The 13,973-nt window shown below is 37.4% G+C and overlaps 1 protein-coding gene across 3 annotated transcripts in view; it reads left to right on the forward strand.

The window, feature by feature from the left end:
- Positions 1-13,973, forward strand: part of SEMA3D (semaphorin 3D) — a 152,625-nt gene that overhangs the window by 22,748 nt on the left and 115,904 nt on the right. Inside the window, exon 1 of one of the 3 annotated variants that reach the window (XM_068400481.1) lies at positions 9,459-9,547. The exons of the other annotated variants lie outside the window; for them this stretch is intronic. Within the exon in view, the coding sequence (XP_068256582.1) occupies positions 9,510-9,547 (38 nt within the window). The 5' untranslated portion in view covers positions 9,459-9,509. Of the gene's footprint in view, positions 1-9,458; positions 9,548-13,973 lie in introns of those variants that run through there. 3 annotated transcript variants of the gene reach the window in all.

Raw genomic sequence — 13,973 nt, forward strand, 5'->3', positions numbered from 1 at the left:
CTAACTAATTATTCTGTCAAAAGAATTCAGAACTGGAACTAACATGACAAATTTAATATTTGTGTACTAGTGAACACAAGTATCACCAATATTATAGGGTCATGATGGTCATGATCCTTTTCTACTTAATTAGTGCAACTTCATTAAAGTCAGTGGGCACATGCCAATGTATCCCTTACTGATTACTCTCTGCATTACTCTGATGCAGCTCCATAGCGGAGACTTTGTTATAAATCTTTATTATAAATCTCTGCTACTTCCACTGAAAATGTGAAGACATTCAGTAAAATAAAAGGAAGTTAATTGCTGGGAAAAGAATGAAGAGGGACAATGAGAACAAATAATCAGATAATCACTGTTTACAACTGTAAGCTTTTCTAAAGTATCGATCATCATGATTTAGGCAAAAAAAAATTGCATTTTCATGTTATGTTTAGAAATTGCATGATCTCAAGGGCTTGAATACCATCAAAGATATTGAACACGGGCAATAGTATTAACATGGGTAACAGTATTCTTAGCAATTTATATATTTGATCTAACTAGACATGTATCTTCTTAGAAAAGATAAGTTAGGATTCATCTTTAATGTCATGTGCGGATTGTAGAACATGGGATCTTCAGTATTTATTTCTCTAAATTAGATGCAGTACAAAGCTTTCATGTTTACTTCTGCAACTCGTTTGCTCAGGAGAATCAATTTACCTGATGGACACCTCTCATGTTATGAGACAGCTATATGCCTTTCTAAAGATCCAGTTCATCTTTGTGAAAACAGAATTAGGCTGTCAGTATGCAGTTGTTTAAAATAAGCTCCATGCTTCACCGATGTGGTGGGTAAGATCATGACATAGTTTACAGATCTACACAGGATTTTAGAAGGAATTCATAAGGATTCCTATGGGGCTTGACCTTGTTGACAGTATTATTGACATAACTCATTTTCTTCTCCATTACACAATGAAAATCTAAAATGCAGCCTTATTAAATAGCCTCATTGAGTCGTAGAAGGGTTACAACTTCTTTCCATATTTTTTTTTTAATTTAAATTTTATTTATTAACAAATACGGTTTCTTATTAGGGGGATTTTCTGTGTACAGAAATGAACCAACTATTTGATGCATCATGTGTGATTAAGAAATATTTCAAATTGAAGATTCTGGAATAAATTTCCTACTTCTTTTTGGTGGGGAGAGTGAAAAGGAAAAAATATAGGAGCAATTCTGTTTTTCATTGAGATACTTCTGTTGTGACAATTGATACAACAATTATAAAAAGCTCTATAGGAACTGAAACTGAAAACCACAGTGCAGAGAAAGTGATATTCTTGTGCACTGTGACTCTTATTTTATACTTCATATTTTCTCAGTATTGCAGAGCACAAATGTAGTGCACAGTTTAAAAAACAAACGGGCTGCTGGTTAATGGCACTGCTTGTGTTTTTCTGTTCTTGTGAGTGCTTCTGAAGAATCACTAACTATATTATGAACATTCTTTTGCACCAAAATTTGAGCGTCTGCAACTGATCACTATTTTGCTGTCTTTTTTTTTTACATCAAAAAGAGACATGGCCCTGCATTAAAAAAAAAAATCACATTTCAGATTATATTGGCTTAGTGTATTGAATGTGTTCCCAGAGATATGTCCCAGAATCTATCTTGTTTTGCAGTGATAGTTTACAATTAAACTTCTTGTTCCCTGGAGAGTCCTTGTTTTGGCTTTCTATGAGTGAAAATGCAGCGTGATAGATGTGTCTTTGTTTTTTTCACCTCAGATGAATGGAACAAACATCCAGATTTGCCTAAATTACTGCCAACATGTAATCTTTAAAAATTAAAAAAAAAGAGAGCTGTTTGTTTATTTGAAGGAATTCTGCCAGTATTTGGAAGCAACATAAATGCAAGAACAAATGGTTATTTAATTATTTTAAAGCTCTAGTATTGTATTTATTGGCCTATTGTTTGTGCTAAATTGAGCTGTTGTCATGACGTTAGTCTTCTTAATACAACACACAAATATGCAGTTAATATCCTGAGGATTTTGAAAAAAGATGTTGCCTTGTCAGATGTTGTCTTTCAGTACTGGATTTGTTGTGGCAGTTGTGTTTGTTAGATTGTCTTTTGTTTGGGTATGTTTCTGATAGCCAGTTCACACAGGGTAATCAGCTCAACCCATTTCTGCTTCCAACTCTATTAAACCTATTTTACCATGTCCGAAGTGCTCCTCACCGCCCCCCCGCCCCCTCCCCCCTCCTCTTGCAGGTGCTTTTCACACAGATGCTCTGCAGCTTCCTGGTAGTGGCACTGGGCAAAGTCTAACCCAGCAGGTCTGAACAAAGCTGCCAGACGGCTAAATCAAGGTCCACACATTGGCTGATTGGGTCAATTGGTTTTTGTGAAGACATGTTAGCTCAATACCTCACTAACGCATGAGTTCCCAGCCTTGGTGGTGGCTGATAGCGTGTTACTAAAGGAAAGGCAACATTGCCTTTTGGTCCCCCTCTGAAAGCTCTGCTTTTATTTTGAATGCTCCAATTAGTGGAATTAATGCATGAGGGTTTTACAGGCAACATCCTGACTGGAACCACATGTTCAACAAGCCTGAACTAGAAGATACACTCAGGGTCGGGGTTAGTCTGACACGCAGGAAAGGAGAGGAGTTGTTGCAGAGTTTCAAAACTTTTCTGTCCTCCAATTTGGATATCAGACTGGGCCAGATCCCAGTGAGTGTATCCTTTAGTTCATTACTTGTACCTACTGATAGAACAGGCTTTTGAGAGTGTCCAAGCTCCTTCAGTTGATTTTTTGTTTCTCTGTCTTTGGATGTACCAGGGAGCCACAGCTAGCTATCTTGCAGCAGTAGCTTTCTAAATTAAACATCAGTTTAGAATTAGATGCTTAACATGAGCATAGAGGTTTAGGGTGTCCTGTGACTGAGTTTGATAGTCTCCTTGGATAAGATAATCTGCCAGCTGTGGGTATGCATGTTCCCATTCAATTGTTGCTATTTGAATAGTTAATAATTTCTGTTTTATATAGGTTGTCCTCCATTTTTGAGAGGAAGACTAACAAGAGGCAATAATCCCTCCTGTGCCAATCACCATGGTGTCCCAGGTGTAGTCTTGCCCCAGTTCAGCTTGACACAGATGAATACAGATGTAGTGGTGGTTTGGGGTAGTGCTTGTAGGAGCAGGTGATGGCCTCCAGTTTTCTCAGGAGGCCTCATCCTTTCTTGTTCTTATCTGCCCACCATCTCCGTCAGTGATCTCCCACTGTAAAACAGACCCAGCTGTCCCCCAGATCGGGGCTCACCCTTTGCAATGACAATCCTGCTTTATGGCCAGCTTCGCCCAGGTCCCCATCCTTCTTGCTGGCTTCCTTGCACAGCCGAGGTTGTCCAAGACAAAATGACAACGTTGTTTCCCAGTTTGGTTTCTAAGATTTCTTGCCATGCCTCCTGCTCCCAGAGTTAAGCGATTGCTGTTGCACAGCCTGATGAACTCTACATGACCAGTCTGAGGGATTTCTCAACTGCGGTGTCCTGCAGTACAGCACCAGAGCCTGCCTCTAATTAGCTTGGGAGCACAATTCCAAACACATGTGTTTGGTTCAGCAAATGTTATTTGTTTGTTGGGTGATGATGTTTTTCTAAGCTTATGCTTTATTCATAGCGTGAGTGACATTTCTGCAATAGGTGGTGATGTGTCTCTAGGTCTTAGGTTTTTTTCAGGTTTTGGAAATATACATCAAACAGCTACAGCAGTGAACATTAAATGACTTATGTATGAATAAAACTGCAGTGATAACCAGGGACTTATACATTAAATTAAACAAATATAGTCACTAGGTTTTAAAAACAATATGGCATTACTGTGATGAAAGAAATACTTTTGATTCAAGGATGGAATAGATCTCATATTTAAATTTAATTTTATATTACTATTTTGTGATTATCATTTTTGGTTTACTCATGGGATTTAAATGCACACCTTTTAAAATGAAATGTAGAAATATGAATATTTAAACAATTCATTTCAAGATCAGTATGTACATTATTACCTCATCTACAAGACAGTTTCATATTTGCTTTGATCCCCTTTGATCTCGAATAGATAACAACCAGCTTTCAGTACTGTCTCTTCATAATGTTTCTTTTTCAATATTCCCATGCTTTGGACTAAATTGCTTCCACTGAAGATGCTCAGTGGCCCAAATGACAGTATTTGAATTCTGAATTTGTTGGATCTTTCATCCTGTTTTTTCTTTTGGACTGTTTTCAGATTATTAATGTGACAGTATAAAAGCTTCAGGAAAAAAAATAATAGAAAGAATGTATATTTCAGCATGTTAGTTCAGTAGTGCTATTATGCAGCATCATGTGTGCTTCTCCAGTGCCCTGAGAAGAACACCTTTTTTAAACCCTTGCCTCACAGAGATTTATGTTCCTGTGGGAATGTAAGTTATACCAAGGGCAGGAGCTTTTGAGTGCAGCTGCAGTTATCATTAAAAGAGATAAGTATTTGAAGGAATTTTGATATTTCAGCCGTGCTTTGATATCAAAGGTCTCTTATGTGAAATACAGAACTATGCCAACAAAAATATAGATGACTGTTGATTGGTACTTTCTGCTTCATTAAAAAAACCTTCTAAAATGCATTGTATTCTTAATATTTAATAAATAAGATAATAATAAGCTAGAAACTTATGTTCAGGTGAATCACAATAACTCCCTATGGAACAAGACACACATACATAATTTGTATGCCTATATCTGAGTATGTACAAGTTACTTTTCTGTGAATCTTGCATCATTTATATCCTTAGACTATCATGGATATAACAACATTACAAATCACCTTAAAACTGCTTTTACATTGGCAGCCAGAAGTTTGGATCAAATACATTGAAAGAAATACAGAAAAGTGGGCATTTCTGTGATTCTAGAGGTCACATATTACAAAGCAGGACAGTGTATATTCTCTGTTTGTATTTAACTTTCCTTACCTAGTAATATGAAATTAGAGAAAAATAAGATTTTTACATAAATTCTAAAAATCTAGAAAATTAATGAGTAGTTTGAAGTACTGCCTTCAGCTTTCACAGATTTCATTGAGAAGTGAAGAGTCACCACACCACTGAAGAAAGTGCTCAATAGCCTCTGCAGGATTTATTAAAGCAATGAAATCTGTCCTGTGTACATTGTGAAACATTAAAACATAGCTGAAATAATACTAATGTTATATTGAGATGTTCCATGTGCATTGCAACTCCAGATTCATCTATTAGATTTGCTTTTTTTAATAATTTAAACTGTGCTTTTGCTAAATATCAGTCTCAGAACTTTGCACCCTACACTTTGACAAAAGGCAGTGGTATAAAAGTGGTGGGAAGTGAAGCTTTAGCAATATCCCTTCTCCTTTTGCCATTCTCCCAAAGCAAAACTTGGAGACTCTCTGAAGCCATTTGCCAGCATTTACTGTTGATCTACAGCCTATTTCTACATGTTTTAAATTTTTTTTTCATCATATTCAACCAATTGGTCATATTAATAAATCTGCTATCCAACCATTATTCATCTAAGAAACAATGCAACCTAACTGTACTGTTGTTCCTATTGAAAAATCTTGTCTGTCTCTGTTTTTGTTATTATTTTTTTTTTATTTTTTCTGAAGGCAGAGTGGATTTAGACACAGTATGTGCCAAACTTGGAGAGACTTCTGACACAGGTTCCAGTTTTTATCAGTCTCTAGTGATTTGTGGATCCAGATCCAGGCATTCTAACTTTGAACATGTTGACAATTTTTAGCCTTTTAATATTTTGTAGTCAAAAGTCATATTGGCATGGAGGAAAATATGGAAATGCAGTCTATAAGCCCATGAATGAATGTGGGTGCATTACAGCTGCTTAACAAGTTATTGCATGTCAGCTGAAGTACTGTAATTGTCTGTCCATGCACTTGAGCTTGCCCAGATTTAGGTAAACATCCATGTGCTCCAGGGATTACTCATTAAATGAAGCATTATGTTTTAGTACGGAGGAGTCTCTGCTGTCCTTCCATTATTTTCTACTTTAAAGACAAATTTACTCTGCATAAGAGCAATTTTAATTATGTGGTTTGCTGTGTGTGTATGTTGGATATTTTTCAATTGCTTATGCAGACTGTAGACAAACACATACATATGTGTGCACACAACATTTTCCCTGCTATGATGACGTATTTCTGGCACTTTGCAATAGCAGGATCAAAGCCAAATTGTAGCTACCTTTGGAAAATCTTATAAAGTAGCTGTAATTTAAAAAAGAGGTGTAACTTTTCTGTTTTAAAACTTAATGAGAATTTTTTTTTTCAGAAAGTGTAATGTTTTCTGTCATCGTTTTAATATTAGTTTTTGGTAAAAAAGTCATGGAACTTTTGAATATGTGTGTTTTTTGAAACAGCTCTGAAACTGACTAGGCAATGACAGAAATGTCAATACATTACTGTGATCCACTGCAGATACTATCAACTTGAAACTTGCTTTTTGATAGATATAATAAAAATATATAACTTCTCATTCTAAATAAGTAAATACAACTAATTTGATCATTTGGAATAATTACAGTTTATAATAGTGAGTTGAAAACTTTGTTGTTGTTGTAAAAGAAAAGGAACTTTTTTCATAGGGCTCACTGTAGTATTTCTATGAGATGTAACCCATTTGGATATTTACTACCCCTCGTGATTCACTATGTGGGATATTGCTAAAGAAGCTGTATTCTGACAGGCCCTTAAATTAATGGCTATGCATGTATGAAGTATAAGTATGGAGTATATAAAGTACAATTGTTTTTTAGTATATTTATTTGTCTACTGATCCACTAGAACATAACAAATTCAAATGAGGAATCCCTTTCATGAGCTGTAAATTTCAAGTTCTGACCTATTGACTTCATGAGAGTAAAAATTCTCCAGTGGGAGCAAGATGTTCATCATGTCTTAACATAAAATCCAGGAGTCGAAGAAACGCCTGACTGGAATAAACAAGTAGGTCATCCAGCCTACCATTCTGGCACCAAGAGTGGGTAAGACCAGATGTTTCAATGGAAGTCATAAATCTTCACCATTTTACTCTTCTAAATTGCAAGATGCTGTTTCTTACAGCACTCACACCTTGAAACATGAAGATTAATAGACCTTATAACTGTATTTCCATATAGTCAGTTTATAGTGTAAATCTTAAAATACATTTCTTAAATTATTTATGCTAACAATTTTGAGAACAGAAGATTTTAAAGATATATTATCATCTTGTGCAAAAGTAAACCCCTTTTTTCCCCCATTTTATTTCATTTATAATGAGAGTAAGATTTCTGGATGTGGGAAAACTTGGCCATTTCAGTACAGCAAAATTGAATTTTGCTGCAATGTGAGAGAGGCAGAGGGCCTTGTCAGGGAGAGAGGTGGCAGAGCTACCCAACTTTTTGGTACTGGGATGCTTTTTCTATCCTACCACTTGAAGGTGTTCACCAAGAACAATGAGTGGGAGCCCTTCTGCTTCTGGTGTTGAGCTACTGTTGGTTGTGAAACCTGGAGGGTTTCTCTTTCGCTGATCTAAGCTGTGATTTTGCCCCACACATGTATTTGCCAACCTTGGAACATTCTTTGGTTGAATGTTCAGAGCTGGTCCTGGATCGTGACCAAAGATCTAGTTGTGAAATGCTACATCTCATCTTGTACGGTGACCATAGCAAGATATTTTTCTTCAGCAGCAAACACTCATTGGAGCTGACCACTACTATCACCTTCTTAATTTTCTCTGACCAAATGACTTATAATTTCCCAGCCGCTGTGTGAGTCTATTATACAAAGTAAAGACGTAGCATGCGTAATGCCTCTAATGTTAAAATAGACAATCATCACAACTCAATCAGAATCTTCCTGTTTTTATTGCCCAGTAGAATCTACTTTCTGGCTAATATTATGAAGATGGTGGTATATGAAGGGAAATGAATAAGTTGTCACGTTGCATTGTTGGTATTGGAAGTGGTTCTTCACACATTGGGTACTAGACACACAAACTCGTTTGCCAGATGGTGTTGCAGATGCAAGAATTTTACAAGGGCTCAAAGGGAGGCTGGACAAGTACTTGAAAGTGATATCTACTTGGGGGTTACAAAATAGACAAGCCACAATAGGCTCAGGAAATCTCCTGAGCTGAAAATAGATGTAGAGAAGGGGGAGCACTGAGGGTGGGGAAATAGAATATATGAATGTTCTATTCTTTTTCTTCCTTACACTTACTGTTGAAAACAGACTACTAGACTGGATGAGCCTTCACTCTTGCCATTACAAACATTTCTATATTCTTATTTAAGTAAGGAGTTGTTGTGTGAGAGGGTTTTTTTTCTGGAACAGGAAATGAATGTTGAAGGTGGAGAAAACCCAGAACTGCTTAAATGTAGAAAATCAGTAACGTGTTTTGTGATGCATATTGTGAAGGAAAGCAAATTGAGAGACAACTTTAATGTTGAAAGAAGCTCAAATGTGGTTACTTTCTCAGTTACTGACTGCATAGATTTGCAGTCTTGCCTTTTTAGCTTTTCCATTTCATCTTATATTACTAGAGGAATAGATTTGAATTGTTTTCTTGGTTATTTTTCCTGGTAATTCTCCAAGTACATACAGAAGGGATTTGCTGATCTAGCTGCACATCTCCTGTGTGCTGCTTTCTAAACCTTTAACCGCACTTACGTACCGTAACTTGAGTTACAGTGCATATATACTATTCATCAACAAAGAAACAATCAGCTGTAGCAGCTATGTCTGCTAAAGATGTTCCTCTTTTTCAGAAAGGACATCATTATGTGGAACAATTAAAAGGGGCACGGTGAATTCATAGTTCATGAGTCGATTCAGTGACTCATAATATTGAAATCTTTTATTATGCACATAAGACATTTATTTTAATCTTGTTTTCTTCATTTGTCTCATCCTTTGTTAGGATTGGCCTTGCATGCTGGATTCTTATCTTTTTATTGTTTTGTGTTTTTTAATGTTTATACAAGCTCTTCTGAAAAACAAGAATGTGGCTGAGGTGCCTCTAAAGGAATAGAGATGCCAAGGTTTGAGTGGGCTTTTTGCATTAACTCACACTGCACCTCCTGACTGCTAGAGCTGGCTTATAACTTGTAAATGTCACTGGAAACAGCCAACTTTCTTATCATTCATAAAATTTAAGTTTGCATCTGGCACAATTGTTGTTGCAAAAAAAGTTAAAAAAAACTGGTTGGTTATCAGTGCTGTCATTGTTCTTATTTTAATGAGTATTAATGATGATGGTGAATATTATAACTGTCCTTACTCCCAAAATTGCGCTACTTAAATAGTAAGAAGAATAAAATTCTGCTGCAGTGTTTTTCTTTGCATATTTTAATGTTTTGGCAGATGATATCAGCCACAGACTTGTATCAGCCGTCTGAAATAGCTGCTTGCTGATCATTAGAGTGATTACAACCCACAAGCTTATAGATGCTCTGGAACCTGTCAAGAAAAAATGCTGTCAGAAGGTATTTTTCCAGAAAGTAATCTGAAAGAAAAACTGCTTTTTTGCCTTCTCCTAGTTTATTAATAGTGTGAGATGATGGCAGTTTAGCAATAATTTTATTGTTACAAATTGTTAGCCATCTTTGTTCCTTTTAGATAATGCTTTCAGTGCCTTTTTTTTTTCCTCATTAATGGCACTTCTGTCACCATATGTCTTAGTCAATCACAGACCTCCAGAATAAGAAAACTCACAGTTTACAGGTATGTGTCTGTGATTTTTCCTGGCTTCCAGAGAAATGTGACTATACTGTGTATCCTAGAAAGGGAGCTGTGAGACCTCACCTTGCGTTGCACATTACGCAGAAAGAATTAGCAATGAGCTCTTTCTGTGCCTCAGGAGGAGCACAAAGCAGCTGTAGTAGGACTAAGGGTCTAGACAGCTGATCTCACTGGGGATGGAGGATGGTCAGCACAACAGAGAAAATGTTCGATAGCTTGTCAATTCATGACCCTAAGGTCTAAGAGCCTTCCATTCCCTCAGACAAATGCTGATCCCCATTAATATGAATGGTTGAACTTCATTTGACATCAGTCAGTCCTGGGTCTGAGTGCAAGTACATTATTCCCTGTGCCATTAATGCAAGTCACATACGCCAGCTGAGCAGACAAGGGAAGGAGAGTTTCCAGTAGTCATTGTTGTTTTGCTTTTGCAGTACTGTGTGAAGATGGTCAATAGGTTTATTCCTCTGTAACTGTGTTCCATGCTTGAGTATCTTCAAGATATTTGTTGCATTTTATGAAGTTCATCTTTACACTTGTGCATGTTTAGTTAAAATTGATATGCTACATCAGGTAATTTATTCAACTAGGTAGAAAGAAGCATATCATGTTTAAGATAGTAACATCAATAACTATTAATTAATATAAACTGATTCCACTTCTTACTCACTTCAAATTCACCTAGGATGGCTACTGAGTACATTTAGCATCTGCTTCCCCAGCTCTGAAACTGGAATAGTAATAATACATTTCCTTTGCAAAGACTCAATAATGTATGTGCTGGTTACAGTATATTTTGAATTGAATGTGTGAAAGGTATTATACAAAGATAAAAACTACATCTTATTAGCATTTTATTTCTCTCTGGGCACAGGGATTTCAGTTTTGCATTGCAGATTAATTCGTCTAACATGCTATCACCTATGTCCTCACTTCAGAGGTGGTTGACCACTTAGTTTTCTGAAGGACCCATAGACCAAGGTTAATTTGAACAGCCGGTATCTAGTTTTCCTGATGATTTATTCTAGTAGTTCTGTTTTTCTGGTTTCTTGTGAAGAAATTGCCCTTCACAAGGTCTGTCCATGTAAGGCTTTTGTATAATGTATGCTCATTTAGTTACTTGTTATATTTGTAAGTTCCAGCTGCAGCCATCACTCTCTAAATCTGTCATTGAAGGATTTTGCTTTAAATTCTGCCTGGCTTTGTTTTCAGATGTCTCTGAATTCCTCCCTGTGTTGAGTCACAGCTGTGAAAAGAGAAATCTACCTCTTTAATTCAAGGGGTCAGTGGTTTAAAAGCACTAAAGCCCAGTGGGGAATAGCTTAAGGAAGACAGTTAATCATGATGATCCCAAGGGGTTTAATAAACTTACACAGGGCTCATCTGACATGAAGAATCCTGGATATCTTCAAGCCCTGGTTTCTTTGGGGAGTGACTGTTTTACCAGGGAATGGGATCCTCTATAGAACAAGCACCTGTGGTGGATGTCTGCCACCTGCTCAGGCGTGGCTATGGAAACACAACTTAATCTTCTCCACTATATCTGTTTTCTAGCTAAGCTGGCATGGAGGCCAAATCCTTTCTAGTAATTTTTCTCCCCACAACCTTGAGAAGCATTTAGTGTAGTAACTACAGTGGCCTCCACTTCTTGATCTAACTGGAAGGTAATAGACTGGCAGAAAAGAGAGGTCAAGGTGGAACACACAGCTGATATTTTGTCTTTTGGGTGAGCAGAAGTCATTGGCTGGTTTGGATGTCAGCAGTCCATCCAGTGGTATTTCTCACTCAGCTTCCTCTTCTAGCTCCAGTGGGGGGAATCCTGGAAGAGATCCCCTTCTTGTCTCATCAGTGCAGACAAAAGCATTATCTCAAATACAGCGTCAATAATTCTGACACTCAGTTCTGTGTTCAGTTCTCATGGGATGGGCAAACCAGGACTGTGTGGGTGAACAATATCTGGCAGCCTTGAGATATTGGATTAAGTTACACAGCTAATGCAGTGTCTGTACCTATTCTGTGCGTACTTCACTTGCCCTATGAACACATTACTATTCTTGACACAAGGATTTATGATCTGCTTGTGAATCAGCTCTTGAATTACTGCAGCTTTTGGACATTTCATGAAAGGAAAGCACACCTGATTTCAGACAGATTTCAGTAGTAAAGGAATTGATCTGTGAGCAGATTGGGTAGGAATTGCCCTCATCAGAAGAGTCCTTGGAAGGATAAAGGTGATCACTAGAGAGTAGGAAAAGCCATTTGACAGCTGTCAATCCACCAGTGTTGGATGTTGCTGAAGACCCTCAATGTGTGATCCAGTTCGGTTATTCTTCTGTCCATTATCTGTTAAAAGAACTAGTAGAAAAATGTAGGTTGGAAGGGACGTCAGGAGGTCATATGGTCCCGTTTTCAGTTCAGAGGATGAATAACTTCAGCTTTGGATCAGATTGCTCAGAGCTATGTCCAGTCGAGTTTCAAATGTCTGCAAAGATGGAGAATCCACAACTTCTCTGAACCCCTGTTCCAGTGTTGACCATTTTTGTAGGGAATGAAGCCTCAGAACTCCCTCAAGATGGAAACTGCCTCATCGTCTTAGGGCACAAGTGTCTACTGGGGAAAAGGAAATTAGAAGTGGTGTTTTACACCTTACCTTTTTTATATTAATCTTCGGGTTATGGCAATTCCCTGGTATCTAACCAGTTAAGTGTCTAAAAAGCTTTGCTATTTTTCAGTGAAGTATTGATTCATCTGTGCACTCTGTGTCCTCGCTTTGTCCTCACGAGACAAAGGAAAGTTATTGTGGTTTTAAACCAAAGTGGAAATAGTTCTGCATTGAATGGAGGTGGTGATGCCTGAATTCTTGTTTTCTTTTTCAGTATAGCTGTTTCAGATTCCAGGAACTGTCATGCTAGCACCCTTCACAAAGCAACTTAAAAATAGACCAGCAAAACAACTCTATTGAACCAAATATAAATTGATTTCTGCTGCAACACAAGCAGGAAGTTCTTGTAGTGTCTGATAGTAGCGTGTTCTAACCCTTGAAAATAGTAAAATTGGTGATCAGTGAACACAGGAGTGTTAAAGCTTTGATAACCTGCCGTCTGAACTCACTGGCCACGTGTTACTCCTTATGCAGCTCTGTGAAGTTCTTGTTTATGGAAAATGAAACTGTGATTGCTTGCAATTTTCTGCAGTTTGGACAAGGGCTTAAGAGTAAAACACTGGAAGAAGTGGTATGTGAGTCATGGATCTTGCCACAGGAATCACAGCCAGCAGTTTGTAGTCTCTGGTGAGAAGGGTGGCCGGGTGACTAAGGCACTGCCTGGATGTCAAGGGGATGTGGGTACTGGTCCTAACTGCTGGTGTGACCTTATGCAAGTGATGTCATCTCCTATGGTAACATTAAAAAAAATCAATTAACTCCTAGTGGCAAGGACAGAGGATAGAGAATAGAGGCATTAAAGCTTTTAAACTGCTCGAGTGCTGTGGTGATACCTGAGGGAAACCCATCAAGAGGAATAGGTCCACATTAAGTTAGTGAATTGTGTAAGATTACAAATGGGATGTGTCACAGTGGCTCTGCTGGTTCCCTGTCATACATCCTCCAAATGTAAATGAAATCAAACCTTTAAAAAAACTAGGAAGAAAGCAAATGCGTTCAGCCTAAGAATATAATAAGTGGGTTAATGTGCCAACACAGATCGCTGCACTGCACTGTATACGTTGATCCAAAATTAGTTGGACAATGGATATAAAAAACCTTCCTCCAACAGAGTTCAAGTGAATGGTCATGAATTATTAAAGCAAAATTCGTTGGAAGTGTAAATTAAAATCCTTCTGGCACGTCTCTCCCTATACTGTAGCTTATATATTAAAGCCCTGCAGACTGTGCTGTACAGAGTTCACTGACAGTGCATCAAATAATGAGGCCATACGTTGCTGAAAGGAATTCTGCAAAAATATGCCATTGGATATACAGCAAACATTTGATCAAAGCCCAGCTGTCATATGAAGTGCACATTTTTAAACCGTCACTAAACTGTATTAGCCTGAATTCTCTTGAAAACTATCCATCAGATCAGATTTTTACACGGGTGACAATGAACTAAGTAATACTGTCAGTTAATGAAACATCTGATCAGGATTAGTACAATAGAAATAATTCAAAAA

This window comes from Nyctibius grandis, chromosome 5 (assembly GCF_013368605.1).
Source record: "Nyctibius grandis isolate bNycGra1 chromosome 5, bNycGra1.pri, whole genome shotgun sequence".
NCBI classification, from domain to species: domain Eukaryota; kingdom Metazoa; phylum Chordata; class Aves; order Nyctibiiformes; family Nyctibiidae; genus Nyctibius; species Nyctibius grandis.